The sequence below is a fragment of the Botryllus schlosseri genome, chromosome 12, assembly GCF_051294905.1.
Source record: "Botryllus schlosseri isolate E-star chromosome 12, Bs_hap1, whole genome shotgun sequence".
Classification (NCBI taxonomy): Eukaryota; Metazoa; Chordata; class Ascidiacea; order Stolidobranchia; family Styelidae; genus Botryllus; species Botryllus schlosseri.
In genome coordinates this window covers 25,499,705-25,521,796 of record NC_137247.1, presented here as the reverse complement: position 1 = coordinate 25,521,796, position 22,092 = coordinate 25,499,705, and the positions used below count along the sequence as shown (strand labels likewise).

At 41.7% G+C, this 22,092-nt stretch overlaps 1 protein-coding gene and 1 long non-coding RNA gene across 5 annotated transcripts in view; both read left to right on the top strand.

Moving 5' to 3' along the window:
• Positions 1-17,328, top strand: part of LOC145452811 (uncharacterized) — a 116,212-nt gene extending 98,884 nt beyond the window's left edge. For 3 of the 4 annotated variants that reach the window (XM_080330950.1, XM_080330952.1, XM_080330953.1), the window contains 10 exons: positions 791-857; positions 2,376-2,558; positions 4,052-4,305; positions 5,005-5,110; positions 5,773-5,938; positions 7,182-7,362; positions 9,569-9,692; positions 11,056-11,249; positions 12,385-12,829; positions 14,493-17,328. In XM_080330950.1, the coding sequence (XP_080187076.1) occupies positions 791-857; positions 2,376-2,558; positions 4,052-4,305; positions 5,005-5,110; positions 5,773-5,938; positions 7,182-7,362; positions 9,569-9,692; positions 11,056-11,249; positions 12,385-12,829; positions 14,493-16,606 (3,834 nt within the window). In that variant the 3' untranslated portion in view covers positions 16,607-17,328. The remainder of the gene's footprint in view (positions 1-790; positions 858-2,375; positions 2,559-4,051; positions 4,306-5,004; positions 5,111-5,772; positions 5,939-7,181; positions 7,363-9,568; positions 9,693-11,055; positions 11,250-12,384; positions 12,830-14,492) is intronic. The other variant, XM_080330951.1, reaches the window with a different exon arrangement.
• A 3,218-nt stretch (positions 17,329-20,546) lies between these two features.
• On the top strand, positions 20,547-21,847 carry LOC145452843 (uncharacterized). Its single transcript, XR_013919554.1, has 3 exons — positions 20,547-20,893; positions 20,950-21,289; positions 21,353-21,847. It is a non-coding gene; the product is annotated as an uncharacterized LOC145452843 (long non-coding RNA).
• The last annotated feature ends 245 nt before the right edge of the window (positions 21,848-22,092 follow it).

Here is a 22,092-nt window from a genome sequence, read left to right as displayed (position 1 = left end):
TTGGAGGAACATGTTCAAGTTTCCTATTTATGTCTGGAGAAAACCAGAGTGTGTCGGTCTCTTTTCATGTTGTCAAAGTTGGTAATGCAGCAATATTGTTATTATATTCTAAGTAGGCTATATAGATAAATTTATATATATGTAGGATCGGTTAGGCCAGATTTCAAATTATAGCCACTCCTTGCTAGTGGGGCAGAATTGGTGCCAAACTTCTTCACAGTCTCGCATCTCTTCTGCAACCATGTATTGAATGATAAATGCCGGACTCGGGACAACGACGTTGGTTCTAAACATTGTGCATTTTACCGACCTCATTTAGTCTATACCATTCTGTCTTCGCGGACCCCTTTTGGATCGTCACGAACCCCTTTTGGACCGTCACGAACCCCAACGGACCCCCAAATAAGTATTAGTTCAAATTTAGCTCAATTACCGTGCAACCCCGTCATATCTTTTGTGTAGCAGTAGGCTAATTGTAACATTTATATCTATATGGAAACCCTGGAAATGATTCGCCGACTCCCGGTTGAAAATCACAGGTCTATGGCCTCAACGTATACTTATAATTAGGTTACCCTTTATACACCTTATATACGATACCTCTGTTATAGTTTTGAAAACGCTCAATATATGCTGCTAAATTTCTAACATTATTCATGCCTGTGAACTGGGTTGCGGCCGCAGACCACACCTGCGAACTCTTGACCTCTGAATATCTCATAGTTGTAAATACCTCCATATATAGAACTATCCTTGTAACGTTATTAATCTGTATGACTTGTGGTTGCAGGAAGACAAGGACCAATACCAACTTTGGGTGGTGTCAAAGAAAGAAAACACTGCATACCCATTAATAGGTAAGTTGGAACTGTCCGAAGGGGGCGGTCACTTAACGTCATGCAACGAATGTAAAATATTGTAAAGTATTATATCACGCATCCATTGCTGCTTATGGCATCCAAAGTTTATCTGCTGGGTGCAGCCGCCTGGGTTGTTTGAACTAGAGCCAGGTACATATCGTATTTTTCATCCGATACCGGCTAAAACCGATAGCTAGCACCTTCACACCGATATATTTAGCCGATATTTAAAAGATATCATCTAGCGCAGTGGTTCTCAAACCTTTTAGACACGCCATCTCTTATGATAGTGAAAAATTTCAATCCCAGCGGATAGTTTGATGGCATGGAAGGTTATGACAGTTGATGAGATAATTCAATTCGAATTATAGACAGAGCAATAACCATGAAATGGAGGTAAATCTCGCCGAGCACGAATATTTTTTTCCGTTGACGTCAGCTTTGCGCCCACCGCAGATGGTCTCACGCCCCCCAAGGGAATGCGCCTCCAGTTTGAGAACCACTGATCTAGCGCAAGGCGCATTTCCAAAACTCCGCAGCATTACAGCCCTTGCTATGCTTGAAAATGTAATAAAGTAGAAAGGTTGCATTTGGACACCTTGTAAGCTATAATAAATTAATAGTAATCAACTAAATATAATTTTTCACTACTTCTACTTCGTCATATTTGGTGACTTGCTTGTTTTTGCTATTTACAGTTCGCCAAGTAGAAGTATTATGTTCTTCCAACTGCTTTCGACACCTACTTACTTACTTGAATAGAACTCAGAGCCAGCTAATTCAACTTCTACTTGAAGTGGTTTGGGATGCTTTAAAATGCACTACTTCAATTCGTGTCTGAGTATATATTCTACTTGAGTAGTTTTCCTGACTACTTCCTCGTCTGTTTACAATTACGTGGTTTTTCCGTGATCCAACGACTCGACTATCGTATTGTGAAGTCACGAAAATAGCCGATAGTTTTTTTTTTATATTCCTTCCAAAGTGTGATATCGTCTCGATATTATTGACGAACCGATTGTAATACTCATAATCGGTCGCACTGTAGTTAAAAGATATACTGCTGTGCTACTAAACTATTTTCGCAAAATCCCAGGTAAAAAGGTTTAAAATTTGCTGAGGTCCGTTGTAACTACCATGACATACTTTAAAGTCAACGTAATATGGTATAACCACATACAAAATCCGGTTAAGTGGTATTAGCAAATGCAGTGAGCGAAATATATTCATAGTTCTGTTAGTCAAAGCTAGTGGGAGAATGGGCATTCTTTAATTTCTTGCTAGTTCGTTCGACCTTGGTTCTAAAGTGACGAGAGCGAGACTAAGACATAGTAAAGGTTGTCATTGGTCATACTCCTGCGATATATATTCATCCCGGATACCTATACCTATACTGATACTGATACTGAGACAGATAAAGTCAGTTGCGTATCATTGATATCCAGTGTCTTCCCAGACTTATGCCGTTTCAATAACATTTTCTTGGTCGATTTATTCTCCAATGTCTCCCCGCAGGTCACGAAAACCCGCACGCCATCCAACTGAACCACATCCGGGACTTTATAGCCGCCAACGGTATCTTGGAAGAGAACAAAGTGAAGTCGGTCGCCAAGTTTGAGAACATGATCGAACCCGAGATACGAGACCGCTGTCAGTTTATTCTGCGCAACAACCAGCGATGTCCTAAATATAATGCAGGTGAGCGACGCCGTTCTTGTAGCCAGAATTGAATGCACAAACTACTGGATTTTCAAAATGCGCTTCTAGAATTGGAACTACTGATCTTGCAAAAACTCTCAACTAGAACTATAGTTTATAGTACTAAAATTGACGACCTTTAAATATCCACAACTTACTAACTAAAGCAGATCTAACCAGACCAATTCCTCATTCATTATTACTTTATCGGAGTCGGATGAGAACCTAGATTAATGGTATCAGTGTATCCAAAATGAAATGATATTTATGTGAAGTCTTGATCAACACATTATCACAAATGCAACGGAATTGACATGGCCGACAGATCACCAAATTATCTTTGTTTGTAGAATTGGTACTACTTTCATTGCGCGAGTGTCGCAGTTGAACTTTTTGCTAAACAAAACGATGTGTTGATAGTGGATTACCTTGATACCAATGCGGGAGGTCAGTTGAAACAATAATACTTTGAGAGCACCTGTTTTATGGATTTGAACCAACGGCTGATTGAGCGCATACCACCCGAATCCGCCCGATTAAAGTCCGTATTTGGAACGCTTGATACCATGTTGATGCTGCAAAGAAGTACGCCTACACGAGCGAAAGTACTTGCGATTACAATCGGCAATACAGCCTTCATACTCCACAATATGATGTCGGATTACCGCATTAGGCATCATTCTCCTAAGATTGAAATCTGAGCTTTTCTTGTTTGCTCGACGTGTTTCGACATACTTGCAATAGAAATTGCATCATATTCGCCACGAAAACAAGCGCGACGCCAAGATACTGTCGTGGATAACAAATAAATAAATTGCCTTACGAAAAGGCATAAACATAACATTGATATCAAGTGGTAGGCATGTAATTAGGCTTGTGCAACTTACCAATCTAGTTAATTGACGGTCAATAAGTCTCTACTGTTTTTTTGTCACTATTTCTAGTTTTAGTTCTATAGTCGCGGACGGACAAATTAGCCCAACGGTGGTGCGTATGGCGTCGTTATCGTTAGGTCGTATAGGTTCAATCCCCGCCCCGTCAATCCAAAGACCTGATAACTAGTATGTCTGTATTCTCCTTCTGGCGCTCAGCATTATTGGGATAGCGTGAAGGTTGGTGCAAGACTTAGAATGTCTTACGAGGCCATCTTTGCACCTTCCTTGTCCGCGCATCATGCACTCAATGTACGCATACCCTCCGAACGGATCACAGATCCGGAATTCGAAAGAAATACGACAAAAATGAAGTTGAGTTTATACCAAATCAGAGTTCATTGTTATAAACACGAGAATGTCTTTGCTATGCAGTTCTCATGAAGCATTTTCAGGAAAACCAAAAAAAAATTAGAATTTAAAATTTGAGCATAACAGAATCGCTTCACAAATTAGATTATAATGATATTGCATGCATTCACGCTAACTCGTTTAATGAGACATCTCGAATGATCTAGAGGTCGAAGCCGGCATACAAGCTCCAACGCACTCTTTGTTCAGACATAACCGGACGCAGAATCTCCCGAATCAAAGCAAAGACATCAGCCGCCATTTTCAACTGGGGTCGGAAACGGCCCAACCAGCGAAACGAGAACTCAGATTCGGGACATGTGAGCGGAAATTCGGTCGGAAGCGAGGGAACCCCCTTTTTCCCGTCCTCGCCCCTTTCCACGTCCCCGCCCGCCACCCCGAAACTGTTCTCGCTGCCGCTGGGACAAGTTTGTGACAACGCGGCGCTTCCGTTTCCTATTGCGGTAAGTTTCAGACATAGGATTCTAGATAATTTTATCGTTGTCTTATTACCGGTAGACTAAGAAGAGCGAAATGCCGGAAATCGATAATTTCTGAAATATTTCGTTACTCAATAATTTCTATTCTAATGTAATTTGTGACACGTTTCTATGATCTTATTTTACTTCTAATCTAATGTCCGGTGTTCCTGAAAATCTTACAGGAGAACGATACGATATTTATTGTCAATTCGGAATTGAATTAAATTTCCAAGTTTTTGCGAATTCCTCAATTATAATTATAATCTAATTTGCTAAAAATGCGCAGCTATAATTATAATTGTAATCTAATTTGGAATAGCTGAAACTTTACTAGTTGTTCGACTGTGGTAAGTTTGTGTTGGTGATTATTCGCTGGGTGAAGGCTCGCGCAGTATCCTGTATTGTGTATTTGAATACGGTTCGCAACAATACCGTGATCTAGCTCGTGATTTGTAATTTTATCTCCTAATATTCAAGTCAGGAGTTCCCAACTTTTTTACACTATGGCTACCGTGGTAAATGCTGAGAATCAACTACTCCCTCCCCTATTGAGGATCGTGAGCAGAACATATTCGGATATCTTTCAATCTGAACGTAGTACTCAATTGCATCATCCGCATTTTTAGGAAGCTCTATCTTTTTACGGTAAATTACTGTAATCCATTTGGTAATTCCTTCCAGGCTATGTTCGACATCCTGTACCGAAAAGGCCCGTACACGTGCGGTATCTTTCGTAAATCGGCCAACGAAAAAGTGAAACGGCAGTTGAAACACAAGCTAAACGAAGGTAAGTCATTGGCGGCGTAATTGCACCTACGACCGGCAGTGTAAACCAGGGACGGGCAACATACGGCCCGCGGGCCGCGTTCCGTTGACAATTTTCGCTCCTCCCAACGACATGAAATCTGTCGTCTCGATAATTTTTCGCGCAAACGGGATTATCCAACAAATGTTTGCCAATTGCAGAATTTATGGCCTTTTATTGTTCCGCGTCAATCTTGAGCGGATGAGTTAAGAGTGAGCTTTTTCACTGAGCGTCATACGCATGATTCCTTGCGTCCTATAAGGATTTGCAATCGAACGAATGCGACCACAAACTAAAAAGTTTGCCCATTGCTGAGTTACAGTGATACGTGGGCTATGTCACGGGTTACCAGGACGATTTCGGTCATAATATTCACGCAAATGTTTGCCTAAAATCTGTTCGAGCAGCAGTTGTCCTAACCTGAAACTGTAAGTAGCACAATTAGGTATAGTCAACCTTGAGTACTCCGAATAAGCTGAAGTGCTTCGTTACTGAACACCTCTGGTTAGAGATAAATTGACAATCGATATTATACGAAATCTAAATCAGACCACTACGGACCGACTGTGATTCGTCGGGTTTGAACTGTAAGGACCGACTTGCGTCGAATCACTTCGCTTTTACCACTCTGGTTCTTTCGACAGATATCGAAACCGACTTGGAAGAGCAATCGATTCACGTGGTTGCCGCTCTGATCAAGGATTTCATGAGGAACATTCCCGACTCGGTTCTGGACTGTAACATCTACGACAAGTGGACGGCGGCCATTCGAAACTCGAACGACGCGGAAAAGTTGAAGTCCGTGCGAAGGTGTGGAAATCAGAGTTGTTCAAAAATATCTTTTTTCACTGGGTTCCAATGAAATTGTTAAGTTGTGTAAAAATCAATGCACATCAAATTTGGCTCAATTCTTGCACGTAGAGTCGAAGATAGCAAATTTTAGATTTATTAAAAGAAATGATATGTTTCTTTTCAAATGTCACTGGCGAGCTCGTGGAATTCTTAGGTTGCATACGAAAAAACGATGCATAACAGTTTTGACTCAATTTCGACCCGCAGAAGCGAAGTTATTATAGTTGACAATTTTGGATTTATTAAAATAATTGATTTGTTTGTTCAAATTTCCCTCCGGACCCCGCGAAATTGCTTGCATGCCAAAAATAAAACACTGCACATCAAAATTGGCTCAATTTCGACCCGTAGAAGAGAAGTTATTAGACTAGAAAATTTTGGATTTAATAACTATATAGGAAAATATTCAGTCAAATTTCGCTGGGAACCATCATGAAATTGTTAGGTTGCCTAAAAAACGATGCGTAACGAATTGGTGTCAATTCCGCTCTGTTCTTGAAGTATAATATTTTGGATTCGAAAATTGAGTGTTTGCGGTGTAAAATGCTATCATTTGGCAATATGCAGAATAATTCTTGCTCGGTGTGTGTGCACGAGAAGCAACGCTTCGCAAGCAAGCAACGCAATCTTCATCAAGATGTTTTTCCATATATTTTAAATGAATTTGAGTTTAATCCCGGTTTAACAAGTGACTTACATTCAAAAGAAAATGTCATAGCAACATTGTGAGTAACAACTGGACTTAGAACTATAACTACTCACTTTTCAAAACTAGAACTAGAACTAACGACCTATGTAAATATTAGTGCAATTAGTAAATTACAAATGAACTAATAAATGCTTGAGATAAAATCGGCATTTCGAAGGGTTGGAGTTTCAGTTTGAAATGAGAGGGATTACTAACCCAAGAATCCACCCCCTGGTTACGCCATTGGTAGTAGTGATGAGTCTGAGCTAGCCATGGCTGCAAGAACGCCACACAACACCGGTATCACGATTCACGTCAAACGTCGACTCGTGGTTTATATTTGTTTGAGAACTATTAGTTTAAATGTGAAATTTGAACTAGAACTATGGGCCTACTCAAAAAACCAGTGCTTCGTTGATTAGTAATTGGTTGTAGATCCATGGTAGTCTGCCCGATACGCCTGAACGGTCTCCTTGCATATTCTGTGTGCGTCAGTGAACTTGTCATATTTAGATTGCTGACGAGCCTGGACGCGTGTAACCGTGTGCTCGTGCGACGATTAGCGATTGTTTTAAATCGCATCGCGTCGAAAAACGACCGCAACATGATGACCTCGAGAAATTTGGCTCTTTGCATTTCGCCAAGCCTGTTGTGGCCGATGGGTCCTTCGTGCCAAGCAGAGCCTACTATGAAGGTAAGGGTAATCAAATCAATATTTCTTCAACGAGGAGGGTATCTGCTGGATTGATCTACTTCATAGATTAGACTTGTTTCTTCATATTTGTGATAGCTAGGGTTGCATTTAAAATAAACGGTGTTTCAAAACACTTTGTTAAGTTGTAAAATTTTGCCATGATTGTGTAAATACTTTCCAAAAAACATGTTGTATGAGCCTACGGACAATTACCACCCGATTTAGCCGACGTATATCGATATGGGACGTTTGGAACCCTCAAAATAGGAGGGGCAACAGTTGTAGTACAGATATAACGGAGCTATATTTACCCTATACTTTCTATTGTCAATGTCAATCCATTATGACGCCACAATGGAATATTCGTGACGTGATGGCTTGAAAAAAAAGTTTTAAACATATTTATTTTTAATAGATTTTTGTTTCTGCTGCCATCCTAAGTGATAGTGTGGCCCGCCTAAATGTTTTAGGGGGTTGCGTGAACCCAGCTTTGGCATTGACGAAGCTGATGAATAAAAAATGATCATCACTTCGCCCAGTTCTAATAATGACGTCATATTGCCAACTGCTCCCCTCAAAAGCTGCCTGATGACTAACTGTCACTTTAGCTTGTGACCTATGGCGAGACAACATAAAGACGTATGTCAAAAATAAGGACATGTGTTATAGAGGTCATTGTTATAGTTATATAACCGCGAACACCCGAGGAGTTCAGAGACCCCGGTTTAAGAACCTTTGGATTCGGGGATGTTATATATTCAAATCCTATTTCCGTTTCGATTATAAGCTTGTACATTTCGGTTCGAATCAAACTCGGGATCTACTTCGAAAAATGATCGGAACCGAGTCCATATATGGTAGATGGCTAACAGCAATTCAGAGTTCTCATGGAATACAATCCATATTAAAGTTCAAATCTAATATATCGAGATTCATAAATCCAATTACTTACGAAATCTTCAAATACGATAATCAAGTCCAATTACGCAATTCTGCAATCATGGTGGGGAAATGCAATTTGTATTGTTGTATAGCGGATACTGTTTTAAACTAACCGGGCCTGCGCAGACGTGAAAGTTTGGCTGAGTACGTGTTGCAATTGCGTGGCTGTAATCGGGGCAATGAATGTGGGAGTAGCCTGACGCAGAGCTTGTTCGATTCAAACCATAATGGACTCTCAGCCCTTCCGTTTAAATCATTTAATAGACCACGCTCTCGTGTTTATGTGATGCGAAGCCTTATTCGTATAACTGTCAAATCGAAACACCAGATTGTAGGTACCGTATTCGCTTACTCGATGCATCTCCTTTAAAACCATGTTCGTAAATTGCACTGGCTGTAATTAGGCACTTGGAATCGATTCAGTAAAAGTTGGGGAGGGTGTGCACCTCCGCTTGTTTAGTCACGCCTATTCAGAATTGCAGATTAGTCTTTGAATAGCCAATTCAAGCCTGTTTCTTCAGGCGGTTTCTACTTAGAGAATGAAGTGTCTTGATCTGTCTAATTGAAGCATTCGGACTGCCTAATTAAGTCATCCACAACTAAATGTATGCCTGCGTGTGGAGTCGATACGACGGACCTCTTAGTAACCACTGAATAAAATTGGTGTTATATTGTTATCGATGCTTCAGCACAATGACATTAGATTGAGGTGCAGAAACGGCTCATAGGCCTGCAAAGCATTTGTTATAAGTCTGATATCACGTCAAAGCAGTGAGAAGCAGATCCTGAAGTGCTGGCTTGTCAAAACTGGTGTTGTCATCGCCAGTATTAGCCTACATTAGGAATCTAAGGAGTTCAACATGGCTGGAGTCCTAAATTTTGTAATTGTTGCGTGATGCATGAAGCACAACAAGTTCAATATGTATGTTGTTTTTACGTTATAGAATACATTATTTTATAATCTCCTCTTGGCGAGATAGGGAAATCCATGCACAACAGGTTTTGTTTTCGAAAGTTACTTGAAATTGTTAGGTTGGCTAAAGAAACGCTGCACACCATATTTGGCTCAATTCCAACCAATGCAAGCGAAGTTATTGCAGTAAACAATTTCGGATTTAAAAACCGGTGTTTACAGTGGGATGTTTTAGTCAACCTAACAATTTTATCGAGTAGCCAGTGAAATTTGAAAAAAAAAGTTATTTTGAACAACCCTAATGTACAATCATTGAAGAGCTTAACGTATCGATTCCGTTCCTCTCAACAGGTGACCGAAATCTTGCAATATTTCATTGACAACTGCGAGCAGGTGTTCGACGGGATAGCGCCCACTGACATGAATTGGCCGCAAAGCATCAATTACAACTCGGACAACGACGACGAATACGAAGGTTAGCGTTTGCGATCACCCCGTGCTATGTAAACAGAAATCGTGTACTACCAGACCTACCAAAGCGTAGGGTGCGAATCAGACCGTCAGCAGTTACTGGTAGTAAATATTGCTTTCACACTAGAGTCCCCCCCCCCGATCGGCAATGTTAGAGAAATCACATCAGGCTTGGAAAAATAAAGAATATTCAGCTTTGTGAATTAGATAAGAATTACAATTACAACTGCAAAGTTATTTTTTCAAAATAGAGTAGAATTAGAATTATAGCTACACCTAAGCTGTTGCTGTGCTGATCATTGAAGCAAAGCCGATTAGCCAATCAAGAGCCGTGGTTTCGTGATTACTAGTCTTCTCGCCGTTCTATGGTCGGTGGCACGCCCGTTCTTCGGCAGCAACTTTCGAACCCTTTGCCCGCAATCTTAACGGCTATCCTGTGAGTTTCTTTTGGCCCATTGTTGTTTTTATCAATAATCTATAGAATAAGACACTACGCCCGGGCATTTTTAAGATTTTCAAAATTTTGGACAACCCTACTACACGGTTATTTCTAAATTAGATTAAAATTTGAATTATAGCAACAGTTTTCCAAATAAGAATAAAATTTGAATTATAACTGCACAGTTTATTTCAAATTAGATTAGAATTAGGTTTACTGAATTTACAAAAACTGAGACATTGACTCAAGTTCCATTCATATCAAATCAGAACTCAATCTCAGAAGCACGAGAATATCTGTATACCAAGCTTGGTTCGTTTCACGAGATACAGTTCTCCTGTAACGTTTACAGGAAAATCAGGTATTGGATTAGAATTGAAATGAGGGCATAGAAACAGTTCAAAAATTAGATTACCGGCATTTCGCCCAGTCTGCGTCATAGCGTGATAGTAGGGCCTAGTTTTTGATAGAAACTGGAAGCTGTCAAGTGGAAGTATAAGTAGTTTAGTATCATAACTACTTGATCAATTAGACTGCAGTAGGCGAAACCAACTTGAGTTCTTTGAGAAGTAGAACCACTTCGCCACAGACCATATCTGCTTTCAGGCGACCAGATGCCGCCATCATTTATTTCATGGCTGCTAAGCTGTTCGAATAAATGTTCTGAAGCCAGACGCCATAGCTTATGAATACAGGCGGAATATATGCTAGTTATCGCTATTATCGGTATCTGCTCAAATATCCGATCTTGATATGGCTCTATTACGCACCGATGCCACTGGTTGGAAATGAGTAGAATGCAACAATTCAGCTGAAACTGTGCCGGTTGTCCGACTTTGCTATGATGTAAATCGGCGAAATTCTAGTATTTCCACGCGCGAGTTTTCAGTGCGCTAGCCCAGATTTGTGAAGGTTTCTTACTGTACAGGCGACATCGAAAAGCTGAGCGTGGACGACGCGCTTTCTCCGGTGTCTGACATTCTGGCGGCCAGCCGCGACTTCGGCAAGGCCGAAGCGCATAAGGACGAGGACGATGATAGTGACGCGAACCACTTCGTCCGAACTCGCATGACTCGGAGACAGTTTCAGCGGAGGAAAACGAACTCGCGCATCGACGCAGCTGTAAGTAAAGCTTCGATACGTGATATGTATTCAAAATCGCCTATGTTTTATCAGAGGTAGTCTGTAAAGAAATACTTGCAGTAATTACTGAAGAGGTTGTTGCTGCTTTTGTAGTATTCGTGGTGATTGTCGACTACTATGGTCATTGACACCAGACCAATTTTCATCATTTTTATTCCGTAGCAGCCGACTTGTAGCACGGCCCACTTCCAGGCTTTTATAAGACACAGCTTACGTGGATCACGGGGTGAGGAGGAGCCTAGAAAAAAAACCAACGCGTAGGTGGCTATTCTGGAGTCGACCTCGGTCGGACTCAAACCCGTAGCCCATTGATGTTGCAACTGTGGGTTATACCACTACGCTATCGCTACGCCACCGAAGTGGTTATGACTTTATTTATAGTACTTCCTTTTCTGAAGAAGTACACCTAGCGGTTTCCAAGACAAAACTTCGTATTAATTCGACTTCAAAATTTGTCAAGTATGAGGTAGTTTTGAGGTATGTTTGCATCATCGTGAAATTGAACTTATCTGCAAGCATTCCGAAAACCACAAATTTTCGCCTATAGCGACAAGGACTACAACCGTATTGCACAGCTAATAACTACCATGGAATAGTCCTGCACAGAATGAGCTGTGCATCAACAACAGACATGGTTTTCGCGCAAAACAAAAATGTTAGTCTGAACTATTTTTTACATTTCCTGCAAAAACCGTGTTACTTCAGCCGTATGAGACTGGTGTGCGGCCTGACCTACAGTGAACCCCCTAGAATGGCTCAGTAAGTCCCGGTTTAGAACCACTGTTTTAATCAGCGATTGTTGATAACGTAAACTTTACTAGTCAAGTCCATATCAAACCAGACTTCATTCTCATAGGCATGAGATTAGAAAATGTCTGTATAGCAAGCTTGGCTCGTGTCGTACTATACATTTATCCTGTAGCATTTTAAAGCAGAGATTGAGTTCGAATTAAAGTGAGATTCGACAGATTAGACTAGCGATATTTCACTTATATAGTCATATTAGAAAACAATAACTATATAGTTGTCCAGGCCTGTCCACTAGCTCTCGTCTCGCAGTAACAACGATATGATCGCATTGCTGACCTTCTACTTTTTCTACTTTTTCACGCAGCGCCTGATGAGCCTGTCGCAAGACAGTCTCGACAAAGTCCTCATGGACGTCGACCACTTACCTCCCGACCACCGCGCCCTGGACGACATCGTCCTCAACGAGTCGGACATGTCCGGATCCCACCACATCCGGAAACGCGGCAAGGGCTACCTCAGCAACGACTCCGGGTTCACGACCCTCAGCGGGGAGGACGAAGACCATCTCGCGGGGTCGCGACTCGACGATTTCCCGGAAACGCGCCATGAGCGGGTGGATCATCCTTTCGGGGACTTGCGCGGGCTTTGGGCGCCAGGACAGCTGAACATTGTCAACGGGCAGATCTTGGACGACGTGGAGCTGAACGGGATTGAGGAAGAAGGGAGGAATGAGTTTGCGGCGTTTCAGAGACGCAAGTCGCAGCCCGCGGCGCACAGGAGGCGGAAAAGGACCAATTCGTCTAATTCAGGTGGGTTGTACCAGGTTTATAACCAGTCACAAGGTTCCGAGTCGCATGTCAATTTTACTTTTATAGTTTTGAATCGAGTCAAGTCGAGTCATTTTCAATTCACCACCTAGTCAAGTCCGGTGCAATGGCTCTAGTCAGAGTCATAGCGTTGCGACTCGAGTCAGATTCCAAGTCATAAAGTTCACTGTTCGGTATTGAGTGGGTGATATCGGAGGCAACGTAATTTAGGGTTGATCGAAAATAACTTTTTTTAGGATCCCGGGGATTGACTGATTAAATTGTTATGTTGACTAAAAACACCGCACACCAAATTTGGCTAAATTCCAACCAGTAGAATCCGATGCGGAGCTATTTTAATTTTTTGAATTAAATTCAATCAGTGAATCCCGGAAATCTGAAAAAATGTTATTTTGGGGTCGACCCAACCTAGATCATAATATACTCCTCATCTCACTCTAAACATGTTCATTCAAACAGATAAAATATGTTTTCTGCGCCTATTCTTGAATTACTATCGGTCCTGACACACGCGAATTGAATCCAGCAATATATAATGTCTCTCAATGTAAAAGTGGAAAAACTCATCACAAAACTACAATCTATTTGTCAAGGTCCGAATCGTAGAAGTGGAACTAGTCTGACAGCTAAACCACTGACTCGGCTGACACTCAGGGGTAATCGTCAGAAAAATTATGAAAGATGGGGAAAGTCCAGACATGCACCCCCTTCATGCTACCACATAGAGTATAATGCCATTTCTGCATCACATTGAAGATTATTTGATATTTTTTTCGGCCATACCCATTTCATTGCACTTTGTGGGTTGATCACAAACTTCACAGATATGTCATTTCCACTAACTTGCGTATAGCGTTGTGCTACATGGTTCGTATGATGCGATGCGACCAGTGGCGGTAGCAAATTTATATTTGTCGTTGATAAATTAACTCTTACTGTCGAGGAGCGTATCATTTCGATTCGCAAAAAAACATCTGTCACTACTAGGGCTGAGCGCAATGATTCGAGTACTCGAATCTGAATCGAGTATTAATGTTAATGATTCGGGTCGAGTAGTAAAAGACGAATTTTTCGAGCCTCTCGCAACTGAAAGTTAATTTACTAACGAGAATTATAGTGTTGATACTATTTTCCACTGAGGAAGCCTTGAAACCTTATATGGCCGTGTCACAACATACGAGACATGGTACAAAGCTGCAAACGTTAATGGAGATAACACATTTCCGAAGTCATGATCATCACACAACATTGCCAAGAACTGCAACGAAATCAGTGTGGTCGAAAAAACACCAAAGTATCTTTAATGTGACGGATAACACGCATTATGTTCCTTGTGGTGGCATAAAAGGTACATATTTGAACTTTTACATGGTACCTTCTGTTGTGACATCATAATGAGTGATACTCGACTACTCGAAGCGTAATACGTGATTCAGAATCGAATCACTCAGGTACTCGATTTTGCCCAGGCGTAACACAACTACAAAGGACCGTTAGAATAAATATTCGATTCAGATGCTCGGTATACAGTACTCGGATCATTTTGCTCAGTCGCAGTTTTGACGCAAAAGGGTTTAATATGAAATGCGTCACAATCTTTTATTTATTTTTTCAAGAATAACAATAGTAATAATAATTTTCACAGCAGGTGCTGCCGGAAAACCCGCGCAAGGCTCGGAAAACGCATTCCGTCTGTCGGACGCGATCGAATACCATGAGAGCGACGGCGAAGGCTCGCCCTTCGTACGCAAGCCACCAACCTACATCCGACTGAAGGACCAGACTTCAAACCCGGATCCGGAACAAAGCGAAAACACCGCCAGACAATACACTGCCGGAGTCACGGTAGCAGTGGGCGACGTGCGACCGCCGGAAAGGACGTCATACAGACCCGTGACGCTGTCGATACGCGACATGAGCCGCACGAGGCTGAGCTACGAAGAGACTGATATAGACGGAGACTTCAAAAGCCGTGACAATGCCGAAAAACCATCCCCCTTTTTTATCAGAGATGAAGAAAGTCCAGACAGTAATCCGGATAGCAATCAGGATGCGACTTCGTCAAGTCAGGAAGACGTTTTCGGTAGTTTTGAAGCAGACGCTATTTCGTCTTGGCAGTCGCGTGGGAGAAGCAAAACTGAAGGGGAATTGATCGTATTGACCCCCAAAACAGCCCCAGTCCGTCGAAAATTCGACCCCGCGCAACGCGCGCAGTTCGAAGTCCCGACAGACCCGTTTACAGAAAGCGCACACCGTAACGAGCGTATCACATCGATCCAGAAGCTCACGGAAAACTTACAGCAGATGCCTGACTTCAGCGACCGCAACGGACGGAAAAAGAGCGCGCCTTGCGACGCAGGCGCGGGTTTCGCGCGGAAATCGTTGCGCGAGAGCCGCCGCTCACAGCCCGCAATTTTAAAATCAGCCTTGGAGAATGTAGTAGATCTTGGTGATCTCGACAGTACCGCGCGCGATTTGAACTTGAAGTCGATCCCCTCGATATCAGTGACAGATTGTGCTTGTGCGAGCCCTCACGCTGAGGAGTCTCCGGCCGATTTTGAACGTAACGTAATATCGCGGCGGCCGTACGGGCGCAGGCGAACGCACGCGGCCTCCAATGGCCACAACGCCTTTTCCCATAGTCTGCCCGCTTCGCAATGGCACTCGCTCAAAGGTAATTCCGAGCGTTCAAAACAGGCAGAGACTGGACTCGAAAACACGAAAGATACCAGAATTAGTTCCGATGACTCGCAAGCCAGCAAAGTTCACGAAAGTTCCGTTAAATCCATCGTAACCACTCATAACCATATGACTAACCCCGCGAATTCCCAAGCTGCATTTGTCGGCGAAAAAATCAGGGTGCGGCGAAAACTGGGCGTGATCGTCCCTCCTCCTGACTTGGATTCGAAAAGCTCGCCAAAATTAGCGGCGGAGCAAGCGTCTATTTGCGTGGGAAGCTCGGTCGAAAAGGCGCCTCGCAGCGGATTGGTTATTAGATCCGTTTCGGGCGACGCGTCGTCGATTAACGAGTCTATTTCAGTTCAAATTACCGCGCCAGACACTTACAATACTGCAGACTTGAAAAATAGCTCGCCGCGTGCGGATTCCGAGTCGATTTCTGTTCAAATTTCAGCGCCCGAGGCCTACAAAACTCCGGACTTGAAAAACAGCGCGTCGCAAACTGGCTCCGAGTCGATTTCTCTACAAATTTCCTCGTCTGATACCCACCAAACGCCAGGCTCTAGAAATACTGCCCCTCGCGCTGAATACGCGTCCGTTTCCGTCGAAATTCCCGCCCATCACAACTACCAAACTTCAGCCATCACAAACACCACGCCCCGCGCGGACTCCGGCGGCCCCATATCCGACGAGTTCCTATACTCGTTGTCTGAGTCGTTCGCGTTCGGAAACAAGAAAACGGAGGAAAACACCGGGCCCGACGCGCGGGAAAGTCCGATTTCCACGCGACGCCGCAGATACGAGTCTCGACACTCCAATGACGATTCGCACAAAACAGCGGCTTTACCGGTACGACGACGCCGGCATTATAGCGTCGATCGGTGCAGTGATAATTCCACAATACAGCAAAATCATATCCACGTCACTTCAATCTCGGTGACACGATCCATAAATAACAACGAATCAAAGGCGAAGCGTTTAAATCCTCCCACAACCCCTAAAATGGCCCCTCGCGACAAAAACGCCAATGATCTCCTACCTTTCATAGGTATTATTCAGTCTGAGGAATCGTACGTATGAACACGGCTGGGCAAATCGAGTACCTTAGTGCATCGATTCCGAACCGAGTCAAGCATTCTATCATTCATTTCAACGGCATATGGATGATATGGAAACTTGAAATATGTAATTTCGCTTCTACACCACATGGAGATTATTTGATCTTTTTCCAGCCACTTGACTCTGTGACAATGCAGTAGGTTGATCTAATGATCACAACAGTACAGAAATGTAACATCGGCCAACGTCCATGGCTTTGTACTAGGCTACGTGTTTTGGACGCTGTGACACGAGCAATTGAGGTTTCAAGGCTTCCGCGTTAGCAGAAACAGCATCGAAACTATAATTCTCGTTGAGAAATAAACTCCCTATCATTTCATTAGCCGAAAACCCGGTTCTCATCACTCGGCTCGGTTGATTACGATTAATACTTGATTCGAATTCGAGTACTGGAATCATTGCACCCAGCCCTCTCCGTATGAATCGACAAACTCTTCCAGTTGTATAGCAAGTCTATTTCTATATGATATCATATTGTTTATATTATCTCGACGTGTAAATGATTATACAATTCTCTGCAGATCGCATTTCTAAAATCATATCGCACAGTACGTTATTGCCTAGTATCGCTGAATCGAATATTTTTTATGTAAATTTTGTTGGGCGCGGTACGTTGCGTCGCGAATTTTGTTGCACAATTTTTCGTGCTGGCCATGCTCAGAATATAGTTGTCTTCTATTGTCGGCGTGCATTCATGAAGTATAAGCTTTGATCGAATACGGTTACAAGGCAGCAGCTTATTTATCAGCGGAGGGTATTCGAGGATTGGCTTGATATTAGATAGTGCAACGATACAAAGTTAGTGTTCCTGGGAGTAGAAGTATAGCTAACAAAAGTATGATAGGTTTAGCTGGCTGACTACTTAACCTGGAATCATGTATCCTGGTGAGATCTTCTTAAGACGCAGATTTACACAAGACAAACGATTATATTTCAGACGTTGATAACAGTAGGTATAGCAAAAAAGTCTTTGATTCTCTCGAATCAGTAGTTTTATACTAGAGGCAAATTACTCTAGGACAGGATGTCTCTCGTTTACGAGATATAGGCTACGACGTTTCATGGTTGGATGATGACAGGGATCGCCTGCACTGTCCGTTCATTTGAAAGGGAAACTTAATTAGTTAAATTAGGTGGAAAAGCCAATTACACAACCTTAAAACCACATCCTCAATTTAGGGCGTTGAGTCCAATAAAAATATGGAAAGGGTCCTATACATCAGGTATCTCCACCGTCCCTAATAGAAGGCACTTGAATAGGCAGATTCAATAGTCTCTAGGCAAATGATTCAACGACCCTTGTAGTGACGAAACAAAATTACAAAAGCATAACGCATGATCATGGTTTTCTGCAGCTTTTCTAATATACAAGTTAGCCTAACGAAAACACGACACAAATTGCCTCGCGGCATACTAGACAATCTAGGCCAGTGGGTCTTAACTTTGCCTCCAGCGCCCCTTGGCGATTTTGAAGGGGGCGGAAACGCTCAGGGGGCAAAATGGGGGGCGCTGGGCTCAGGGGGCGGTGTGGGGGGCGCTGGAGAAAAAAGGCTTCGCAGTGGATGATGTGATGGTAGGACATATCCTTAATGAGTATTCAGAGCAAATTAACACCGAAAACTTCGTTATATATAGCCTACAAAAGACATATAGGTTTAATTGTCCATGGGCGCCTACATGACTGGCACCGAATGTTCCTGTCTTGGCAATCTGAACCCAGAAGAGGAATCCCATCTGGCGGGGATAAATTATATGCCAGTGAAGAAATACCAATTTGAAATCGTGTGCGTCTTTTAGTTTAGTACGATTGGGCGACAGGGATATCTAAAACTAGATTTTCCTGTTGGGCGATATCCCTGTTGGGCGATTCTATATTTTTTGATACATAGCAGACAGGAGGTCACGAAATAACATCATGCAACGAAGTCATACCAACGGGTTCGCCCGCCCAAATATGTTTAATTATTAGCAATGATATATATACAATGATTGGAAACTCCAGTGAGCTCTGCGTTTGAGCGCGTCGCGAGTCATGCTTCACTACAGGTATGAAATCGATGTAAACAAACGGTTCGCCAGCAATCTTTCTTCAGGAACTGGCGTTAACGTAGTGAAAAGTTTTTTATCGAGACCTCTTTTGCACGTGAAATGTGTGCATACTGTACAGGTTTTGGTCAATACCAGTAGCATGGCTTAATATTCAGACGAAACTGATGTACCAGTGTGCCTACGTGATGAACATTGTGATCGGAGGTGGTCTCGCAGTATCAAATAAAGGTGGATACTTCATAGTACGAGCTAGAGTTGAGATCAGGTCACTATCTTCAAGTCATTGCAAATTTTTCAAGTCAATTCAGGCAGGTTCTAAAACTGACTCTGAAGTCAGGCCTTCTGAAGTTGTGAAAGTAGGCAAAACCTACTTGAGGATATCGCAAAAAGCATCACGTTTTTGAAGTAATAATAGTCATTATTCCTTTGTTACGGAGATTCATCTTGTGATCCGAATGCTCATATATACAATTGAATAAAAATAAAAATATTTTTGTTTGATACATATCAGGAGTAATCGTCAGCAGCTTGTAGATACAGTATACGATTGACTAACAGATGTATACAAAGTAAAGTCTAACTCATTTCTTCATACTACTCGAGTACTTTTCAGACCGTTCATTTTTTGCTTCATTAACAAGTAGATTTCAATATCCAATTGACTAAGAAACGTCTGCAAAACCTGGTCTTAACCTACTTTTTCAAACTACGGTACTTCATGAGTACAATTTACCATGATATGATGGTATATCTTATAAGTGTAGGTGTGCGCAAGAGCGACTCACAATAGGTAGAAAGTTCCTGCCACTGTCCATGTCAGGTTTGATAGACTTGTGCACAGCCAATGATCTATAAATGATTGTTCACAGCATATACTTTGTATGGTCATTAAATTGTAATGTTGTCCATGTCCAGTTTGTCAACTCTTACAATCATAGTTGACTTGCAAGATGGTGACTTCGAAGAATGGGACGGAATAGAGACTATCCAACAATCCCCTTCACTCAACAAATCTTCGAATTACACATCACCATCTATTCCCTCAACGGTCGAGGTGATCATGGAAGAAGTTGATCGAATCTGAGCATCATAACAATGTGTCATCGCATGGGTATTACAGAAGCAGGATTTTGAACAGCTTAAATACCTCACCTCTTCATGGACTCCTAAATGCTCTGATACTAGTCGTGTCTAAATTTCAATGAGGATACCAACACCATAATATCATTGAGAATTTTATACAGGGTATGGATATTTCATTTACTATAACACTTGAAAACTGCATAAACAACTTTTGTTATCATGTCAGACTTGTTTAGGCTTACCATACGTCCTCTTTGAAGAGGATTTGTCCTCTTTTTTGACTTTTTTGAAAGTGTCCTCGGAGGACGCCCTTTTGTCCTCTTTTCTGAGATTTTGTCCTCTTTTTTGAAAATTTAGGTCAGATTTATGGCAAATAGCGAGTGACATGCCGCAAATTAGCACAGAAGTGACGCTCTGGCGGGTATTTCGGAGTGAAAAAATGGCGATTTTAGCTCTGAGCGAAAAGATGACCTTTTTTTTCTAGTCATCCACCTGGCAATGTGGTGAGAAAAACGGTATTTGATATCTGAGCGCAAAAGATGACCTTTTTTTTTTTTTTTTTTTTTTTTTTTTTTTTTAGTCAACCGATCGAACAGTTGGGAAAATTCACAGGTTTTTGAGAATTCTTCTCCAGTTTTGCAACTCTCAAATTTCTCCAAAAAGTGTCCTCTTTTTTGCTATATGGTAAGCCTAGACTTGTCATCTAAATTCAGAAATTCAGAATAACGAGAACCAAAATCCTAGTAAACGGAAAGCATTTAAGTCAAGTGAATATGTAACAAAAGGGGATTTTTATGTTTATGCAAATTACAATATCAGATATACCTATGTTTAAGCCATTCGATAAATGTACTGTCTGCATCTATTTTTGTTGTAATTTATGAAACTGTGCTGTGCTATTATGAACAATCGAATAACTGTGCCTAGTAGTTGATAACGTCAATGTTTCTTGTCACGTAACAAAAATATATATTCTCAAATGTTATTTTTTCGAGCTTTCTTATCCTCTCTTAATGACAATAACAGGACGGCAGTTGGATGGTAGAGCAGCGATCTCACATGACGTTGAACATCGGAGGGCATTCAAGCATCAAGTACCATGGCATTTGAACACTAGTATGTTTCAAGCCTCTTTAGAAATCAATTATTCATTGAAAATTACCATATCGCAGGTGCGGCCAGATTTCCTGATCAGGATAAAAATGATTTCAATAACGGATCAAGACTCAATCTCTTGGTGATAATGAGGTAGTCTGCTCGATGGATTGGCAAAAATGTCTGTATCAAATTTATCATTGTTGTTGTTTTCTTGTCTCTTTGATAAGCTTCCCTGCTCACGAATTTCGTTGCTGTTTCTGCGGCATAAGAATATCTCCAGTTTTGCAGTAGCGGCATATCTTTTTCCAGCTAGTACAAGTGAAGCAATATTATCTGGAATGCAATATGGCTTTAAATGGCAGTTGTAGCTGAACTTGGTTGTCATATTCACAAGGCACACGAAATTATCCACAGGTTGTATTGTAGTGTCCATATCTCTTCACCTCTCGTACTCGAATAATATGCATAGTCTTTCAGCAAGACTATTTTTCTCTGCATCAATCGATCCAATGAGTATCAATCCAATCCGGCACCAATCGTCAAAGTATTATTCATTTTGTCTACAATCTTTGGAAATATCTCAATGTCTGCAGCAGAGTGGAACATGACATGGTTGCTTCTCATGGACGGCCTGGCGTGCCGAAATCCCATAAGATAATGATTTGCACTTTTATTAAGATCCCTGAATCCTTTTCAATTTCCTCGCGGATGTGGGTTGCTTCGCGGCTGTTTCAATAAACGAACAATCTTTTCTTGAAAGTTAGAATGCACTATAATTTATAAAAAATGTTAACGATCCTGTAAAAAAGTTATGCATTAGACATTTACAGAATGGGAATTTGTTATGTCACAGTTTTGCCAGTCAACTACAATTGAAATCAAGTTATTTATTCAATCCGTCAAGTATTTTCCGTACTGCCGCATATGCAATATATATGAGCAATATGCATATTCAAGAGAGAGATTTTGCATTGGATGATTGTGGAGTTACATTGCTGGGAAAATAACCTGGGTATTTGAGGCAGCAGCACATACAATGCAAGTTGATGCTCATGCTCAGGTCATAAAGCGTGATGCAAATGGCGAAAAGTTATGAAGGTTATACATAAAAAACCATAGACGTACACACTATACAATGACGAACGTTACAAAATCATTTCCTAACCTTTCAATGAATAAGACACCATAGAATGTTGCTCGCAAGTGCATAAATCATC